The following is a 19,191-nucleotide window of genomic DNA, read 5'->3' on the forward strand; positions in this document are numbered from 1 at the left end:
GCATCATGAGCTGGCAAACTATATTTATGAAGCAGAGAGCAATCTATTTTCAAGCCAGAGGCGCAGCTCGGAAAAGTGCTGAGCGTGTGATTTGTATAAAAACGGTTTCTCCCGGCCGATGCAAAACGAGACGAACCAAAGAGCTAGCTATAAGCTAGGTGCGGAAAAGTTCTCGGACCTAGCCAGTCAGAATTAAGAGTTGGAACAGTGCAGTAGTAGCAGAGATTGACAGAAAAACTAGAAGAAAATGCTAAAATTTTCGTTATTACTCCTTTTTGGCTTCGCGATGGCGCCATCTGCTAGCGCTACGGGTAAGCCACAAATTGATCTTCGATTAAAATTTCATTCAATATGAATACACCATTTTATTGATAGTTGCTCAGCCTATCATACGTTGCCCGGAGTCGCAGCGCAACATAATCTTTCCCAAGGAAACCTTTGACGAATGCTTTCTGGATGAAGAACGGAAAATTCCAGGTAGCTGCAAACTGCTGCAGGATTGCCCCGCTGCCCTAAAGCAAACACAGGCCAAGACCTGTTACTTTGTCAAATTCGATCAGTATGTGTGCTGCGCCTCCAACTCTAGCCAACCCGACGATAATGGTGCGTAGGGCAGAGACGCATCCATAATCAGCTGCTAACAGGCGAAGATTCATTTCTTACAGATTGCTCGGAACATGTCTTAGCTCGCACCCTCGTTGTGGGTGGCTTTCCGACCCAACCCCGAGAGTTTCCATTTATGGCCGCCCTCGGCTGGCGCTCCAACTTCGATCAAAGCATTTACTATCGCTGTGGCGGCAGTCTCATAGCGTCCAATTTCGTGCTCACAGCGGCGCACTGCATCGATTTTGGCGGACAGAGGCCCGTAATTGTGCGACTGGGCGGCGACAATCTGACCGTTAGCATGGCTGCAGACCCAGAAGACTATTGGATCCGTCGTATATTCATCCATCCCGGTTACAACGAGAATGCCGCCTACAATGATATTGCGCTGCTGAGGCTTGAGAAACATGTGTCGTTCAGTCTGTCTCCCGTCAGTCTCTGGCAGGATGCGAAGTTGGCCAGGAAGGACCTAATTGCCGTTGGCTACGGACAGATAAGCTTTGCGGGCCGCTCCTCGTCGCAGTTGCTCAAGGTGGATCTACAGCACATCAGCAACGCCCAGTGCCAAGGATACTACTCACACGAACAGCTACCCACGGGCCTGGCTGCCAGCCAAGTGTGTGCCGGCGACTTGAGCGGCAAGGCCGACACCTGCCAGGGTGACTCCGGTGGGCCGCTGGTCATGAGGTTTGATGACAGTGGATGGTATCTGGTGGGCATCACGTCGTTGGGCCAAGGCTGTGCCATCGGCCCGCCCAGCATCTATACGCGCGTCTCCAGCTATCTGGACTGGATCAAGAGCATTCCTTGTTTTCCTTCGCATTTCATTCGTTGAAAATTTCTATATATATATATATGGGTGTATGGCGATTTTTGTATTCAAAAACTTTCCATATTTAATAAGCGCGGATTCTTGGAATGTACAAGTTCCGCATGAGTAAAATGTTAATCAAACTATGATATAATGTAATGAGATCATGGATCAGGCTAAAAATAGTTGCATTTGCATTTATTCATAATAATCTATAGCAATTTGTTATTCAATTATTCAAGATTCGAATTTCACAGCAAGTATAATCGTTATCAACTTTACCGATTTTGCATGCAGCATTCTTTGGGTATATATGGACGGCATCTAAAAGTATGCTTCATAGAAATATTGAAAAAAAAAACAAACCTTTGATAAGCACACCCCGAGTACTTCCCATAATAATATATATGTATGCATGTATACTAAAGAAGTAAAAAAATGAATTTGCATTTTTTGAATAAATTAACATTTAAAAGTAATGAAAAAACTTAAGAAATTGGAAAATAAATACAAAATAAATATATTTAATTAAGGCAAATGAAGATTTCATGTTCCGATTGATTGATCGGTGAAGCACAGACTTGCCGCTTGAGTAATGTTTGAAATTGGATGAATCAGCGGTGAATTCCCGCTTATTGAATGAATGCGGGCCGTTCCCAAGCGAGAGCTGTGACTTCCCGGCACTCAGCTCTCAGAAGGATATGCGCAGATCGAATGTGGGATCCACTGTCTGATCCTCGGGCTGGGGCCAGACAATGCTCTCGATCCAGTCCAGATAGCTGGAGACGCGCGTATAGATGCTGGGCGGGCCGATGGCACAGCCTTGGCCCAACGACGTGATGCCCACCAGATACCATCTTCTGTCATCTGGCCGCATGACCAGAGGCCCACCGGAGTCACCCTGGCAGGTGTCGGCCTTGCCGCTCAAGTCGCCGGCACACACTTGGCTGGCAGCCAGGCCCTTGGGTAGCTGTTCGCGTGAGTAGTATCCTTGGCACTGGGCGTTGCTGATGTGCTGTAGATCCACCTTGAGCAACTGCGACGAGGAGAGCCCCGCAAAGCTTATCTGTCCGTAGCCAACGGCAATTAGATCATCCTTGGCCAACTTCGCATCCTGCCAGAGACAGACGGGGCGTAGAGAGGGCGGCACGTGCTCCTCCAGCTCCAGCAGCGCAATATCATTGTAGGCGGTATTCTCGTTGTAACCGGGATGAATATATATACGACGGATCCGATGATCGTTTGGAACTACATCCATGCTAACGGTCAGATTATCGCCGCCCAGTCGCACAATTACGGGCCTCTGTCCGCCAAAATCGATGCAGTGCGCTGCTGTGAGCACGAAATTGGGCGCTATGAGACTGCCGCCACAGCGATAGTAAATGCCTTGATCGAAGTTGGAGCGCCAGCCGAGGGCGGCCATAAACGGAAACTCTCGGTATTTGGTCAGACGGCCACCCACAACGGAGGCGACGAAGAAGTTAAATTCCTCGCAGACTGTAAGAGAGCAAACATCGACTGTTAGCAACTTATTATGGATGCATCTCTGTCCTACGCACCTTTACCGCTCTTCCGTTCAACGGGCGGTTTTGGTGATGTTGGCGCCACCTGTGAGTCATCGTCGGGTTGGCTAGAGTTGGAGGCGCAGCACACATACTGATCGAATTTGACAAAGTAACAGGTCTTGGCCAGTGTTTGCTTTAGGGCAGCGGGGCAATCCTGCAGCAGCTTACAGCTGCCTGGGATCTTTTGCTCTTCATCCAGAAAGCATTCGTCAAAGGTTTCCTTGGGAAAGATGATGCCGCGCTGCGACTGTGGTCGAACGGCAAGCTGAGCCGCTGCCAATAAAAAGGTAAACAATTACCAATGGGACTTTTAGCAAGTGGGATTTTTGTGAAAGTGAAATTTTGTAGCTTACCCGCAGCGCCGCTAGGTGTCGCCATAGCGAGGCCGAATAGGAACAACAACAAAGCGTTTGGCATTTTCTCCTCGTTTTTCGTTTTTCTGGCGTTCACTTTCTTCTTCTGTCGCTGCTGTTGCTGGTGGTGCTGCTGCTCTTCTCCAGACCTCGCTTCTGACTGGCTAGCGCTAGGCGCCTGCGCCGTTTTCTGATCGACTGGGAAGCGAAACCAGCCTGTCAACTCTTTCCGAACAAATCACACGCTTATCGCTTTTGCGAGCTGCGCCTCTGGCCTAGCAATTGTTGTTTGTTTGCCTCATAATTAGACTTTGCCAACTCGCGATGTTCGAGAACACGTTCTTGAACGAACTGATACGAAAAGATATTCACCACATTAAAAAGCTAAATTTTGAAAAAGCAAGAAGAAGAACTGAAGCAGTAACTAAAATGCTATAAAAAATTATATTAGAAATACTAATGCCGCTTTATGTGTGGAAATATATGATCAGAAAAATATATGTATACGCAAAAAAATATACGTAAAATGATATATATTTATAGCATACAACTCTATAGATCTAATTTGCAGGGTATTTTTATGGAAGCAGCTAGAAATATTGCTGGAATAGAAATATGTCGTAAATTTGAGGCTAAGCCTCAACTAAATCTACGAAAATCGATATGTTCGAGTCGGGGGAGCTCGACTAAGGAATACCCTGTGCCTTTCGCAAAGCTGCTATTCCAATCATGGCCTTGCTTGGTCTTTACGATGGGACATAATTTGTTGAATAGCTTTTATTCTATTTGGAATTTCTGAATGAAATTTAAATAATGCTAAATTAAATTTAACACTGTTTTACCTATATATGTATGTATATAATTTGCCACGCTATAATTATCTACTATTTCTAAGCGTGGTATGAAATACCAAAAATCGAAGCCAATCTTAATCGATTATTATCGATTCAAATATTAAAATGACAATGATAATAAACCTGATCGATTCAGCTCGTCTCCTTAAAGAGATCCATACCTTTAACCATATAGACCATATGATGTCTGCCACGCCTCTTTCAGCCTGTAACATAAAATGTTACAAATCCGTTATGCTCTACATTCCTAAATTGAAAATGGGAATTATTTGTTTACCGTGAATTCATCAATTCCAATGGATTAGGGGTAAACAAACAGAGCTAGAGTTACAATTAAATAGCCAGATCTTGGTAAAGCTCGTCATAGATCACATATTTTTGCGTTGGTTGGATTTCTGTGGAATTGTTTATGCAGCTGGCTTTGTGCAATGCAGGTGCGCTCGCAGACCGAGATTGGCAGCCTGGAATACCGCACGATATTGGGCAGGTAGCGCATAAAAGCCCAATGCCGACTGGCATTACCGCCAGTTGCCCAGCGTTAGCTAGATAGATCGAGCTTGAATTGCCCAATATGCAGCCCGAGAGTGAAAAGTTATCCATCATGTTGCGTATGATAATCCTGTCGTGCCTGGTGGCGCCAGCGTTCACTTACCTGCCGGATGTCAATATATTCACCAATTATCGCACCGAGGTCTACAATGGTTAGCTAACGGTTACTACCTCTTCCAGTCCTGATTCCGTTTCACATATTTAGTTTATTTTTTTATTTTTCGTTCCACAATCGACAGGCATACCCTCGGACATTGACACGACACCGTTTGTCCGGATCGGCGATAACTATTATTATATCGAGCCGATGAACAAGGTGAACTGGTTCCAGGCAGCGGCCTCCTGCCGGATGATGAACGCCCACCTGGCCTCCATTGAGGACAAGCCGGAAATGGAGGCCCTGGTCAAGCACATCAAGGCCAAGGGGTTCAAGAACAACGACTACTTCTGGATCTCTGGCAATGATCTCGGCACTGAAGGTGCTTTCTATTGGCTCTCGACGGGCCGCCCCATGACCTACGCACCCTGGAACGGGCCCAAACAGATGCCCGACAATTACGGCGGCAACGAGAACTGTGTCCACATGTTCAGCACACGGGAGCTGATCAACGATGCCCACTGCAAAATCCTGATGCTGTACGTGTGCGAGGCTAGCGATCCCAAAACCTTCAAATTCACTTACATCAAGTGGTGAAGCGTGTTGAAGCCGTTATCAAGCAGAGACATATATAACATACGCATACATACATACATTTATATTTGGCATTGTTTTTTTTTCTAAGTTCCTGTTTTGTATTTGTCTTTCTTTTTTTGTTTTTTTTTTTTTTTTTTTTTGCGTGCATAGAACACGGCATTTATTAGGCGGTTGCTAATGCAACGGCTTTCACTTCATCATTATCATTATCATCATTCACATTATGATCGTTATTCGTCTTACGCATCAATTTGCTAGGTATACATTACACATCAGTTGATTTTACGTTTTATGCATATAATAAATTTGTTACGAATTCATCTTAAATAACTATAAATTTGTTACCATACATACATACATATATATAGATATATTTATCGTATCCTCGTAGCTCGTCTTATTAGAATTGCCTACATATATCGTGAGTAACAATCGATGTAGCCGATAGTTGTACATCGATATACCTATGCACACACACACATATGCATATACATATGTATGTATAGGCATGCACTTTGAAAAATACACAAACTAAATACAATGCTATTATATATATATGTGTGTGTGTATATATATAAAAAAAAAGACATTTACATATTACAGCTTACTTGGCTAGGCAAACAGTGATCGGATATTGGAAAATTTACTTCATAACCTCAACACTAATATCGAATCTTGTTTAACTAGTATGCGTCCTGTCAAAGTCTGACTGTATGTGTGTGTGTGTGCTACAAACATACATACATATGTATATATACATATGTGTGTGTGTGGGTTTCTAAGTCTTAGAGCTTTAGCCTAACCTAACATTTGTTTTGTTTACTTCTTTTTTGTAACTGTTTTACACACGCACGCACAACTGCAGTCATATGTATGTTTGTACATCTGTGTGTATGTACGCTTGCATATTTATCAATTAGTTCATATATTACCTACACATTATTTATATATATACATACATATATATTTATTCAACAGATGAGTGCATAATTTTAATAATTCTTATGGGTTTTACTTTCGACATTCTAACATTTGCATATGCCTATTTATGTATGTATGTATATGTGTGCGTGCGTGCGTGCATACAGCATGCAAGCGTCTGTGTGTGTGTGTGTGTCTGTGTCTGTGTAGGTGTAAGGTGGGCTTCAAAGCAGCTGCCAAATTGCAAGCTCTTTCTCCTACTCACTCTATAGCTCTCTCTTTCTCCTTCTCTCTCAGCTGCTAACGAGATTGATGATTGTGCTTGTTTGTGGGAGGGAAGGGGGCCGGGGAAAATATTCAATTTTGCAGTTGATAGTCGAGAAAACTTAGCCAACACTGGCGCACACAAGGACGACGCATAAGGCTGCCATATCTTCACAAATTTCTGATTTCTTAACTATTAGAAAAAAAAAAAATAAATAAAGGAAAGAACAGCCTAAATGTTATACATATACAAAGTCTAAATGTTTTTTCTTGTTTCATTTTTTTTTTATCGATTTTAAAAACCTCTCTCAAAATGGCAGTACGTTTAAGATTTAAGACTTAAATAATGGGGAATCGAAGAAGATCTAGGACCAATGGGAGCATTCTTTGCCGGAATAAACTAACAAAAAGAAACCATATATCCATCCATATATATATATGAATATATGAATCGAGATATATGTACATAATATGTACACTAATAAATGGCAGGAATTGCATAAGTATATGATAATGAATAATATTACAGTTTTTTGTTGTTGGTTTGTCGGTTTTTCTTTTTTGTTTTGTTTTATCTCGTTTTGTTTTCTTTTTTTTTTGTTTTGCTTCAAAACACATCGCATTCGCAATGTGCCGTTACAATTTTTGTTTTATGTGCAGAACTTTTAAATATAATAATCATAATAGGGATATTCAATAATGATAATAATAGTAATAATATTGACAATAAAAACATTCAGGCATTAATAAAAAGATGCAGCTTCTTACATTATTATTATTATTTTTTTTTTGCTTACTTTTGTTTTTCCTCTTCTTCTTCTTTTGGAGCTTATAGAAATTACATAATGCTACTAGTTTCTATATGATCTATGCATGTAATTATATTAAATTTTCTTTATGTTTATATTAATTTTCTTCTTTTCTCTCATTGTTTAGGGCTTTTTCTTTCTCTCTTCTTTCCTCTTCTTCGCCGCGCAATTTCACTTAATAATATTAGCGTGATTTTTGCGCGTGGTTTTGCTGCTGCTTGATTTCTTGCATTCGCTTATTTTTGTTGTTAAACATTTTCTTTTCCTACGATTTGTTAAACAGTTTTCTTTTTTCGGTTCATTCGAGCCTGTTGATGCAGCACTCCTAAGCTATATAAGCAAAGTAATTCATTACAAAAAAAAAGTTTAGTTTTATAACTAGGGAAACAATATATATATATATATGTATATATAAAAAAAAAATAAAACACCTAGTTCTCTTATAACTATATAATCCTATACAATTCTTGTTATTAAAATAATATTTCATATATATATAGTATACATATAAATATTTTCATATATATGTGTGTGTATGTATATATACGTACTTAAATTTCATACTTCACATTGCGCTTCACATAATCTTACATTATGTATTATTTTTGTTATTTTTTTATATCTATGTTTTCTTTTTTAATTTTAGAATTTATTTTTTTTTTAGTGGCTTTTTTCATATTTATTTTAAAAACAAAATGAAATACCAACTAGCGCACGAATAGGGAAAAGTGTCAAGTTAACTAACTGTATAATATATACATATACATATATATATATATTATACTGTATTTAGGAAAGTTGATGTTTGTGAGTATGTGTGTTAAAGGCGCAAGCGAGACAGCAATACATGTACAGTACATCGATTGTTAATGGATCGAATGTAGTTGTCTATATATTTTTTTCTATGCAGAGAGGAGTACATACAGCTATAGTTACATTAAATTTCAAATATACATATAGGTATGTATAACTCTATATATATACGGGTGTATGGCGCTTTTCTCTTATTTCCATTAGTTTTTTTTTTTATTAAGATATATCTATTTTATTTTTTTTTTTTTGCTTTTCATTCTTTATTTTATTATTTTTTTTTGTTTGTTTGTTTGTTTCTTTTTTTTTTTCTTTTTTTGGAAGGGATTTTTGGGTTGAGTATATAATTTGTTATATTCATTAAGAATCTTGAAATGCAAAATTGCTACTAAAAGAAGTATATATATATATATATATATATATAAATATATTATATATATATATATAAATATATTATATATATATATATATGAAGTATGCATATATAGAAATATATATATACACTTACCCATACGCTTACATTTGCGATACGTCTACAAGCAATACATCAATAATTATTATGTATACCCATACATGGCTATATGCACATATACAACATAGACATATATATATATATATACGTATATATCTACATATACATACACATATATAACTAAAGATTTGAATAAATGAATGATTGTGAATGCGAATGTGAGTCTGCTATTCAAACTATCGAGAGACAAAAAAAAATAAAATTATATATGTATATATACATATAAGAGAGAAATAATCATATAGTCGCTATCATAATATTCTTGACGCACGCAGCTATTTGTAGATTAATGCACATAACGGACTATTGCCATCTCTCGCTATCTCGCTATCTCACTCTTCCTTCCCATCATTTCTTCTATCTCTGTTTTCTCAATTCGTCTCGACTCGTCTGGACTAACTGGACTATCTGTTTCTATCCCACTCACTGCGCTTGCTATTTTGCTTGCCTGGACCAGAGCTTTGGAATATTAGAATAGCATTTGAGCATCCTTCTTAACGATCGTCTGTTGTAGCCACCTGGCCGGAAGCCGAATCAGCGGACTCACCACCAGAAGCGCAGCGTGGGGAGCGGGGCGACGAACTGGAACTGCCAACTGAGGATTCAGACGATATAGAAATGATTGAGGAGGATGAGTTAACCAGGCGCGTATCGCGCATTTGCTGCAAGCGGCTGTGGCCGCCGCTATGGCTGCTGCTGTTGCTGCTGCTGCTGCTGCTGCTGCTGCTATTACAGCTAAGCACGATCGCTGCGGCGCCAGCTGTTGTGCAGGAGGATGATGATACTGTGGGCGTACCTACCGCTTTAGATACGCCGGTTTGGAAATGCCTACGGTGCTGCTGTTGCTGCTGCTGCTGCAGTTGCTGCTGATGGAGATGAAGCTGCTGCTGCTGCTGCTGCTGCTGATGCTGATGATGATGATGATGATGCTGATGCTGTTGCTGATGGTGTGGATGATGATGCTGCTGAAAGGTACTGCTGCCACTACTACTATTGCTGCTGGACAGTCGCAGATGCTGCGGCCGTTGCTGCTGGTGGACATGATGGCTGCTATAGCTGCTCGGCTGCACATTGGAAATGGTCTTGGTCAGTTGTTGTTGTTGTTGCTGCTGCTGCTGCTGTTGCTGCAACGGCGGTGGCACATAGAGCGGTTGGCGGTAATACGAACTGTTGTGACTGCGCTGACCCACCGACTGTTGGCCATAGGTTCGCGTTACACTGTTGCTGTTGCCACCGCCGCATCCACCACCACCACTGCTGCTGCTGCTGCTGCTGGTGGTGATGGTGCTACTGCTGCTAATGATGTTGCTGCTGATGGGCTTGCTGTTGCAGATGGCTTGGACGTGGCTGGTTGTGGTGCTGCTGGTGTTGGTGTAGACATGGCTTTGGTTTACTGCGTGATCCTCCAGTACTTCCCCCGGGGCATCTCGTAGTTGCTCCACGTCTGGCTGTTGTAGTTGTGAAGAAGATATACATGTATGTTGACTTGGCTGGGCCTGTGGCTTGGCTGGCATGCTGGCCGCAGTTGCTGCTCCGGCGGCGACGACGCCGCCACCGTTGGTGCGCAACAACAATTGGGCACGTGGCGTTGCGATATTTGAATTGGGAGCAATTGCGGCCAGCATGGCACAGCCTACGACCTGCTGCTGCTGCTGCTGCTGGTGCTGCTGCTGCTGCTGCATGAGGCCGGCAGCCATTCATCATGTATCTATGCGTGTAGGTGTGTGCATTACCGACGAGCCCGACAACGAGCTATTGCTGATCGCCACCATAATCGGCTTGGGCACGGTCACTGGCATCGCTGTCACATCCAGTCCGTTCGGCGGCGAGGCGGTGATGTCAATTATTTCCATTGCCTGCTGCCCGATCCCGATGCCAGTCAGCGACTCTCTATCCCGGTCGCCAACCTCACAGTCTTTGCTATCCTCGCTGTCCTCCGCCGACGAGGTGCTGCCTCGCCGATGACGCAGCGCCGACATGCTGTTCAGATTGCCAACCAGCTGGCCCTGCGGCTGCAGCTGGTGTTGCTGCTGCTGCTGTTGCTGCTGCTGTTGTTGTTGCTGCTGCTGCTGGTGTTGTTGGTGCTGTTGCTGGTGCTGCTGCTGCTGTTGGGCAGCCGCGGCCACTGCCGCCACAGCTGCCGTATGATATGGTTGCGTCAAAGCGTGCGGCTGCAGCACCGGATGATATATCTGATGCACCACGGTGCCAGATGGCAAGATCACATACTTGGCAGCGCCGTTGGCGTAGGTGGGCAGCGACGGCATCGGATCCATGGCCGTTAGATATTCAAAGTTCTCGCGTATCCACTCGCGATAGTCAATGACGTCATCGGTAATGTGAATTATCCGACCTACGGACATATCAATAATAGTATAAATATTCCCATGGAATAGCAATCATCATCTAAAACTCACCCAAGATGGACGTCTCACGCACATCGTTACCCCAGAGATTGGAATCGCTCACAGCATTGTTGATCACACTGAAAGCACATCGGAAGGCCTGACGCACATGGAGGGCACCGTAGCTGCTGCGTCCGATATCGTTGCCGGGCGTCAGAGGATCCTCGATGCAAAGCAGTGACGGCCTGTGTCCATCGACCATGTCCCGCTGCAGTTCGTCCTTGGGCATATAGCGGCCGCCGTTCTTAATCGAAATACCAATATTAATATAGTTAAAGCTCTGTCCGTACAGCTCAAAGAACTCGAGCAGCAGCACGCCCAGATTCGTCGTGTCATGGTATATGCCACGCGGATGCAGTTGCAGGAAGCTAATACACATGAGTATCAGTGAGTACGATGAGATGCCGCCGGTGAACACCTCGTTGAGATCGCGCAGCAGTAGGAACTGCTTTAGCACCAGGACTAGCTTCCCCAACACCGGATAGTCGCGCTTAAACTGTTTGATCAGCTCCGCTGATTGCACGCCCGACTGCATATTGAACGATATGTCGACCTTCACCTGTGTCTCCCGGTCCGTCAGCTTTATGATCGGGACGGACGCCTTGTCTAGCACACGGACCGTACACGCCTCGGCGATGCCGCGCGCAACCAGCTCGAATTCGAGAGTGCGCAGCGGTAGCTTCTCCCAAAGGCCTGCAAAACAAATGCAACAAATGGGGCAACAGGAGAGAGAAAAGGACGAGGTGGTGTAGACAGAAAATGAGAGAAAAAGAGAGAGAGAGAAAAAGAAGAATGAAAAAAGAAAGGTTCATTATTAACAAGCCATTGAAGTAGATGTAAACAGTTGTTCCAAGCGATCTAAACATCAATTGTGCGCTAGTCGGGTGTGCCCGACTAGTGGATACTCTGTGTAGGGTTACCCGCAATCAATCCAGGAAGGTATCAATATTCCAAAATGTACCAATTCAGTGTACTCATGCGAGGAACATACACAGCAATTTAGAAAGCTTTAGCTTAAGTGGTATTGAAGTTAAGCCTAAAATCCCATATCGACTAATAGAGTAATAGGATGACTTATCGAAACTTATCATCCTACCGAAATGGGACAGAAATATTTTGAAAGTTTGCAAGTTGCACTTAAAAACCCACATTGGGGTTTCGATAATCATAAAAAATTGAGTAATGGCATGACTAATTGATAAGTGATATATTCGTTCTGCACAGAATATACGGGAATTTTATTGGAAGTCTTCAGCTTAAATGGTTTACAAGACAGACAGACCTACATACCTATATAGACTCAGAAAACCATTACCACCTGCATTAGATTGGTATAAAAATAGCTCTCGATGAGTCTTGTTAAGCAATTTCAAAGTAAAAGTCAAGCTAAAGCTTAAGAGAATTGCATTGTGCCCATTGTCTTAAGTTCTCTGTGGAATGAAACCCAAATTAATAGTGTTAGTCATATATATAGAGCAATTATTTTTGAGTGACTATTTTTACCATCTAATACATATGCATATACATATATATGTATGTATGTGTGTGTAAATGGTAAAAATAGTCACACGAAAATAAGTACGGTAAGATCTAATGCGTATCCCTATTATAAAATGAATATCGTTTAAGAACCAAATAAATATATGGATTAGTTGGATTAGTTAGCGGAGATTATTAGCTTTATTTTTTTTATATCTCTTCGTTAGCTTACCTAGTACCACGAGATCAATGTCGGAGGTGGGCAGAAAGAGGCCGGTGCGAAAGGAACCAAAAATTTCGACCACGGCCTGCGGCCATATGGAATGGACAACGGATTCGATGCGCTTAACCACTTCGTTGCGTATGGCATGCTCACAGGCGGTGGGCAGGACATACTGATAGAAATGATCGATCTCCTCGTGCAGTCCAATGATGCCCTTGCCATACTGATAGTCGCGCACACGCCACGGACAGCCCTTGTATTTGGCAATCATGTCGGCGTGCTTGGTCAGATTCAGTGTGCTCGATTTGTTGTCCACGACGCGTTTCCTGCGCGAAGGATTGTAATAGGTGTTGGCGCGCTCGTGCAGCGGCACCTTTGACGCGGGATTGGCTATGAAATTGGTGCTACTACTTCGGCTGGTGCTGCTGTTGCTATTCGTGTTTGTGGTCACGGTGGTGCTACTGGTGGTGGTGTTGTTGCTGCTGCTGCTGCTGCTAGTGGCTGTGGTGGAGGTAACGGTGGTACTATCACCACCGGTCGGCGTCGTTGTACTGCTCACAGCTGTTGTTGCTGTTGCTGTTGTTGGCGTTGTTGCAGCAGTGCCGGTTGCTGCAGGTGCTGCTGCTGCTGCTGCTGCTGTCACGTTGCTACTGTTCGCGCTGGCGCTGATGCTGCTACTGCTGCTGCTGCTATTACTCGCTGGTGAGTTATTGTCGTTGTTCGATGTTGAATCGATGGACGTGTTGCTAGAGCTTTTGCCTCCGTTAATGCTGCTGCTGCTGTTGTTGTTGTTCCCGTGTCGTGCTGGCTGCTCGTTCAACTGCTGAAGAAGAATTTGTAATGAGTCAGGATCGCGCAGACTGATCGTAGAATCGTTGTTAACAATCCTAGATGTTGCGTTGGTGCTGCTGCTGTTGCTGCTGCTGCTGCTGTTATTGCTACTAGTACTGCTGCTGCTGTTATTGGTATTGTTGTTGTTATTGTTGTTGCCGGTATTGTTGCTGGTGCTATTTCCGTTGTTGCTACTGTTGTTATTGTTGTTGCTCTGCTGAAGCTGTTGCTCTAGAAGTGGACCCATTTCCTGGGAACTCGTTTCCCAAATCTTTAACCATGTGCGCAGCGCTGGTCCCTCCTGTTCCTCCTGAAACCAGCCAACACACGGATCCATTCAAATGGGCGTTTTGTGTGCTGGGCAGCGTTTACGCTCCTTCTGATTTCTCTGTATCTCTTTCTATCACACACTCACACACACACACACACACTCTATTTTTTTTTCTCTCACACACTTGCTCTCTCTAAAGACCTCTATCACCCTCTCACTATGTCACTGTCGGTGTGTGTTTTTAAATGTATGTGTGTATGAATGTGTATATCTGAGTCTATATATATTTAATATTTATATATATATAGATCTAAATATTGATGTTTATGTGTAGATCGACCGACGCCGCCGCTGTTCCTGTTCCTGCCGTTGCTGCTGCTGGCGCTGTTGTTGCGGAGCTCTGTTGTGTCGAGCGGCGCGTAGTTAGACGTACTGCAAATGCATCTGCATCTGCAATTGCAATTGCAATTGCCTTTGGCTCTGGCTCTGTCTCTGACTATGTCTCCAGCTGTTTCTCTGGCGCAGCATCGGCGTTCGTTCACAGCGGTGTGGTGCAAGGCGGTGTCGTTGTTGTTGTTGTTGTTAATGATGTTGTTGTAGCTGTAGCAGTTGTGCTGCCTGTGAGCAACTAAGCAAAGCTTGTCCGTCTAATCTCTGACGGTTTTCATAACAGTCCAACCAAATGTGCAACTTACTCACTTTTTAAATTGGCAACTTGTTTGCTTGATAAGGCTACGCCCTGATATTTCGTCTCAAGCGTCGGCAACTGCAATTAAAAATAAAAGTTTTTTTTTTTTTTTTTTAATTCAATCAACTAAATATGCCAAATATATACATATGAATCGATTCCAGCATTTAATTTTGCATTAACACACTGACGCAGCGTTGCCACCTGATAAAAATCATTGTTCAGCGCCGACACATTCATAGCAACTCACATTCACTCTCTATTGGGCTATCGCTGTTTCCCCCAAACGAGAATAGAGAGAGATCATGCATCATTAATGGACTTGTGACGTCAGGAATGCTCGATCTCATTGGACCATACACACACACACACACACCTACACCCAATGATCGCATGCGTTATCAAGAGTGGATTTAACTAAATAGAAAGCGCAAACAATTGCATTGCAAATTATGCGCTATTTTTCTACAAATAGAAATTCATTGGCGCCGCCTTTGCCACTGCAGCAGCTGCAAGCCAAATGCAGCTGAAGCGTAGAGAGCACCACCGGCGACGGCGGCGGCGCCTCAGCGATTCATTTTTATACACATTTTTTTCTTTCTTCTTTGCTGAGTACAAATGCGCTTAGCACTAGCCGAAATCGACAAGAAGCAGAGCCAAATGGGCCAAAGAAGACAATAAAATACAAACATACTTATGTTTATATATATATATGTATGCACGTACATATAGAAACACACATGCATGCGTTTTTGTTATCGCTTTGGCAAGCGAGCAAGCAATGCTCACGAGACTACCGCAAATCACATCGTTTAGCTGTGTGCACGAGCGTGTCTATGTATGCGTGTGCGCGCTCGTTTGCGTGTGTGTATGTTTGTGAGCAAGGGCGTACAGGTGGCTTATGGCGTGGGTGCCGGAGCGCGGGCAATGCAAATAGCGCGCACATGTATGTACATTAGTGTTGATTATGCAAAAAAATGTAAATACAAAAAATTTATATTAAAAATTAACTGTTAATCGTGTGTATTTTTTTCAACGTTTAAGCACACGTTTGTACGCTTGCACTACTAGTCCACTTATATTGCAAAAACACTCACACTCACATTTCACATTATATTAACGCACGCGACAGCCGTTATATTTACCAGTCAAAATATCTTAGTTGCAGCACCTTCAACGCTTAATATGACAAAAACACAGTCATATGCATGTTTTTACAACATGCATACACCCACACATACATATATATATATATATATATTTATACTTGTATATAAATTTATGCACATATGTATGTATATATATACAGAATTTGGCTAATTAACACTTTCGGCTTTTTGTGGGGTACGAGAAGACAGGGAACACGATGTTCGTTTTGACAAATGTGTATTGTAAATGAGAATATCAAATAAATAAATAAAACGATCGACAGTGTTTTAGAGCTCTGCACTGTTAGCACATATATTATACAATATACTAGTTTCGAATTGTTTAAAACTTTTTTTATCCGCGATGTGTAATATTCAGAGCAGCTCCTACTGTTTTACTCCAGCGCTGCCGCATGCAGGGATGAGCTATCGTAAATATCGATATACATCATATGACATCGATTATTTGGTGAATTTTGTTAATTTCAAATTCGAAATTTGAATGTTCACCCAAGGGGCACATTCTCATTTAAACATCGGCAAAATCCTCAATGAGGCTAGTTCAAGCATAAATTATTACATAACTTTCAAAATAACAAATGTAAATATTTGATCAATTGTTTGGTGCTGCAGACAAATTATTGTCACTGCATTCATTTTATTCGTGACACAGTGAAAATTGATTTGAATTTTACCCGGCAAGAGCAGATGTTGCAAATGTAGGTCGGCGTTGCCACCTGATTTTAAATCACTTTAAAGTACTGCGCAAAGTCGACAACTGACAGGCTAGTAAACATTTAATTTATGCAACTGCCCACAATTAGTGATAAATAAAAAAAAGGACATTGCTTGACAATAAAAAATCAGATTAGACAAATTGTCACTCCTCTCGAAAATAGTGCGTGTGGTAGCGCACCACAGCCACCCTCTGGCCTCCGCCCAAAACTACACTACTACTGATACTACTACAAATGCAAAATGTAACTTGCACATACACACACACGGACGCATGTTCATATATGCAATGAGAGCAATACGCAACCGACCTCACACATATATGTGTATGTGAATACACATATTCTAAAAGAGAATCTGATTTAACTTCTTTCCTGCCTCCGAATAGCTTCTCGCGTAATTCCGTTGGAATTTTTCACACACATTTTTTCTTTACCTTGACGAGTTTGTTCTCGTTGCGTTTGCGTTGTATTTCAAGTTTAGCAAATACACATACACACACACGCACTAGTAGTACACACACAAATACATGCACATGTTCACCCAAACGACGATTCAGTGCGATTAAAGTTTCTTTTTGTCTTCAATTAAATGAATGTTTGACTAAATTTGGATGAAAAAGCAAAGAAAAAAAAAAACAACAACAAAAAACAATTACCCTCCCCAAGATTCATTTGTCATCGTTAACAAGCGATTCATGCAATTGCTGTGCGCTTGCAGCATTTGTGGCAATCCTTATAAGCACAATTTAGTGCTTTCATGCTTTGGGAACCTCCGCTTGTCTGGTTGCTATGCCTTTTATGCACATATACACACTCACAAATATGGACATACATACACACGCACGAAATAGTTCTTTCGAGAATCGCTTATTACCGTTTGCGATTGCATTCAGCTGTAGATAAGTTCGCTAGTTGATTACAATCAATGTGCACTGTTTGTTCAGTGACTTTTGGAATTGGTAAATTTGCGTTTTTAAATAAATTAAAAAACGCCAGCGAAATTGCAATTTATCTACGAACACGCGACGGCTACGCAGTATTAGAGATTGACAATATACAACGATAGTGTAGCTTCGTTCATATCGATGTTAACGATATTAGTGCATGAGCTATCGATATATGCCAGAGCAGACATGTAGCTCTTGTCGGATAACTAAGCGATTGTTATTGAAAATTCAAATTCAAAACTCGAATTATTTTTATTGAATTCACAATTGCCAACAAGTTTAAATTCATTTTTTTTTTTTTTTTTGCCTTTGTTGCATTCACAAAAAAACATCATTTTCATTTATTGTTTTCGATTTTGTCAATTTATTAGCTTTGTTTGCTCTTCTTGAATTGTTTGAATTAGTTACATATAACCTTTTTTGTTTTCCAATTACAAATGAAGTACACACAGACAGGCTACGAATTTATAATTTTTTATTGTTATACCTTTAACTGTTGTCTTGAAACCAAAAACCTTCGTTACGCCGTGTCATTGGAAATGACAACATAAAGTATTTTTCTAATTTGTTTATTTGGTCATTTAGTTGGAGTTGATTTCTGTTTTTTGTTTTTTTTTTGTTTTGCATTAGTTTGTTTCTTAAGTAGACTATTTTTGGAAATTACATAAAATGCGCAATGTACTTCTCTATATGTAATACATAGATGTTTTGTCTATATGTATATATATATATATGTATATTGGATTTATTCTTTTTTATTTCAATAGCTTTTTTTCTTAAACATTTATAAATATGTATTTCGCTTTACTATGTTTCGTTTAAATGTTTTTATTTTTATTTTATTTAATTTTTTTTTTTAGTTTTTCGTTTTCTAAACATTTATTAAGAGCGGCATACTCAACAATTATTACATACAGAGTTGTTTGGGCTTATAAGTTCTTATATATGTTTGTGTTTAAGTTAGAATTTAAAAGTTCTTTTTATGATGCTCCCGACATAAATCTGTGTACAACATTTAAAGCTTGACTATTATTTCCTTTTCAGATTTACCTATTATTGTTTGTTTGTTTTCATTTTTTCTTTTTTTTTTTTTTGTTTTTATCATTCTAGGGCTTATACCCTACCATAGAACTTAGCCACTTTCAGGGGCATATTGACGCAACATTCAACACCTATATATATAAATATATTCATTTAGTTGTTTCGTTTAGGTTAATTAAAGTTAATGGTAAAAAAATCTAAAAAAAATGGTTTCCCTCCTTTTTGTTTTTCTTATTTTTACTCTTCTTCTTATTATTTGCTTGTTTGCTTCTGTTTTTCTACATAGCACACAGATACTTCGTCTAATGATGTTATTTACTATACTTGCTAGTCGAGGACATCATATATTGAATTTTTCTGCCTCTTATAGTTTTGGCCTTATTCGTGTTTTGGCCCAAGCTTCGCTTAACGGTTCATTATTATTACATTTTTTTAAATTCATGCTAGCGCTTGTAGTGCTCTAGCATTGACAATTAGAATATATTTTTTATTTGTATTTATTTTACTTAAGCATTACGATTACCTAGAAAAAAAAAAAACAGTTTATTGCTAATTTTAGTCCATGGCATATTACGGAAGTTGCTTTCAAGTTTTTATTTTTGTATTATTCCATATTTGGCTTAGCACAGGACTTGAATATATGAATATAGTCGCTT

The 19,191-nt window shown here is 40.9% G+C and overlaps 5 protein-coding genes across 12 annotated transcripts in view; 2 read left to right on the forward strand and 3 right to left on the reverse strand.

Moving 5' to 3' along the window:
* The first annotated feature begins 146 nt into the window (after positions 1-146).
* LOC149090621 (serine protease snk-like) lies at positions 147-1,848 on the forward strand. The gene is made up of 3 exons (XM_089264191.1): positions 147-311; positions 376-603; positions 666-1,848. The coding sequence occupies exons 1-3, from the start codon at positions 248-250 to the stop codon at positions 1,436-1,438; spliced, it is 1,065 nt and encodes a 354-aa protein (XP_089120317.1). The 5' UTR covers positions 147-247; the 3' UTR covers positions 1,439-1,848.
* Positions 1,849-1,932: 84 nt separating this feature from the next.
* LOC108656448 (Serine Protease Immune Response Integrator) lies at positions 1,933-3,696 on the reverse strand. The gene is made up of 3 exons (XM_018108514.3): positions 3,333-3,696; positions 2,974-3,252; positions 1,933-2,911 (listed from the first exon to the last, which is right to left on the reverse strand). Exons 1-3 carry the CDS (start codon positions 3,394-3,396, stop codon positions 2,106-2,108), a joined length of 1,149 nt encoding a protein of 382 aa, XP_017964003.3. The 5' UTR covers positions 3,397-3,696; the 3' UTR covers positions 1,933-2,105.
* A 987-nt stretch (positions 3,697-4,683) lies between these two features.
* On the forward strand, positions 4,684-5,508 carry LOC108656454 (C-type lectin 37Da). The gene is made up of 2 exons (XM_018108521.3): positions 4,684-4,887; positions 4,975-5,508. Exons 1-2 carry the CDS (start codon positions 4,758-4,760, stop codon positions 5,427-5,429), a joined length of 585 nt encoding a protein of 194 aa, XP_017964010.1. The 5' UTR covers positions 4,684-4,757; the 3' UTR covers positions 5,430-5,508.
* Positions 4,968-19,191, reverse strand: part of LOC115565476 (inactive dipeptidyl peptidase 10) — a 181,940-nt gene continuing 167,716 nt past the window's right edge. For all 3 annotated transcript variants that reach the window (XM_089264046.1, XM_089264045.1, XM_089264044.1), the window contains one exon: positions 4,968-6,232. The gene's annotated coding sequence lies outside the window, so the exon portion shown is untranslated. The remainder of the gene's footprint in view (positions 6,233-19,191) is intronic.
* Trf4-1 (Topoisomerase related function 4-1) lies at positions 7,427-17,610 on the reverse strand. Of its 6 annotated transcripts, XM_089264043.1 has the most exons (6): positions 17,422-17,610; positions 12,882-14,740; positions 11,183-11,863; positions 10,499-11,118; positions 9,566-10,213; positions 7,427-9,360 (listed from the first exon to the last, which is right to left on the reverse strand). In XM_089264043.1, exons 2-6 carry the CDS (start codon positions 14,038-14,040, stop codon positions 9,235-9,237), a joined length of 3,234 nt encoding a protein of 1,077 aa, XP_089120169.1. In that variant the 5' UTR covers positions 14,041-14,740; positions 17,422-17,610; the 3' UTR covers positions 7,427-9,234. The 6 variants fall into 6 exon arrangements, with proteins under 6 accessions (XP_089120169.1, XP_089120164.1, XP_089120166.1 ...); XM_089264038.1 differs by having other exon boundaries at positions 7,427-10,213; XM_089264040.1 differs by having other exon boundaries at positions 7,427-10,213; positions 17,384-17,610.

Source organism: Drosophila navojoa, chromosome X (assembly GCF_054131105.1).
Source record: "Drosophila navojoa isolate 15081-1374.11 chromosome X, UAZ_NAV_1.0, whole genome shotgun sequence".
Classification (NCBI taxonomy): Eukaryota; Metazoa; Arthropoda; class Insecta; order Diptera; family Drosophilidae; genus Drosophila; species Drosophila navojoa.

What these genes read in the sequence shown, in the direction of transcription:
- LOC149090621 (XM_089264191.1), top strand. Translation starts at nt 248, where the DNA reads ATGCTAAAATTTTCGTTATTACTCCTTTTTGGCTTCGCGATGGCGCCA. An exon ending in GCCATCTGCTAGCGCTACGG is followed by an intron (nt 312 to 375) that starts GTAAGCCACAAA and finishes TTTTATTGATAG; the next exon opens with TTGCTCAGCCTATCATACGT. An exon ending in TAGCCAACCCGACGATAATG is followed by an intron (nt 604 to 665) that starts GTGCGTAGGGCA and finishes CATTTCTTACAG; the next exon opens with ATTGCTCGGAACATGTCTTA.
- LOC108656448 (XM_018108514.3), bottom strand. Translation starts at nt 3,396, where the DNA reads ATGCCAAACGCTTTGTTGTTGTTCCTATTCGGCCTCGCTATGGCGACA. An exon ending in GACACCTAGCGGCGCTGCGG is followed by an intron (nt 3,253 to 3,332) that starts GTAAGCTACAAA and finishes TTTTATTGGCAG; the next exon opens with CGGCTCAGCTTGCCGTTCGA. An exon ending in TGAACGGAAGAGCGGTAAAG is followed by an intron (nt 2,912 to 2,973) that starts GTGCGTAGGACA and finishes GCTCTCTTACAG; the next exon opens with TCTGCGAGGAATTTAACTTC.
- LOC108656454 (XM_018108521.3), top strand. Translation starts at nt 4,758, where the DNA reads ATGCAGCCCGAGAGTGAAAAGTTATCCATCATGTTGCGTATGATAATC. An exon ending in TCGCACCGAGGTCTACAATG is followed by an intron (nt 4,888 to 4,974) that starts GTTAGCTAACGG and finishes CACAATCGACAG; the next exon opens with GCATACCCTCGGACATTGAC.
- Trf4-1 (XM_089264038.1), bottom strand. Translation starts at nt 14,040, where the DNA reads ATGGATCCGTGTGTTGGCTGGTTTCAGGAGGAACAGGAGGGACCAGCG. An exon ending in CATTGATCTCGTGGTACTAG is followed by an intron (nt 11,864 to 12,881) that starts GTAAGCTAACGA and finishes TTTGTTTTGCAG; the next exon opens with GCCTTTGGGAGAAGCTACCG. An exon ending in GCTCGTTGTCGGGCTCGTCG is followed by an intron (nt 10,214 to 10,498) that starts GTAATGCACACA and finishes CAACTACAACAG; the next exon opens with CCAGACGTGGAGCAACTACG.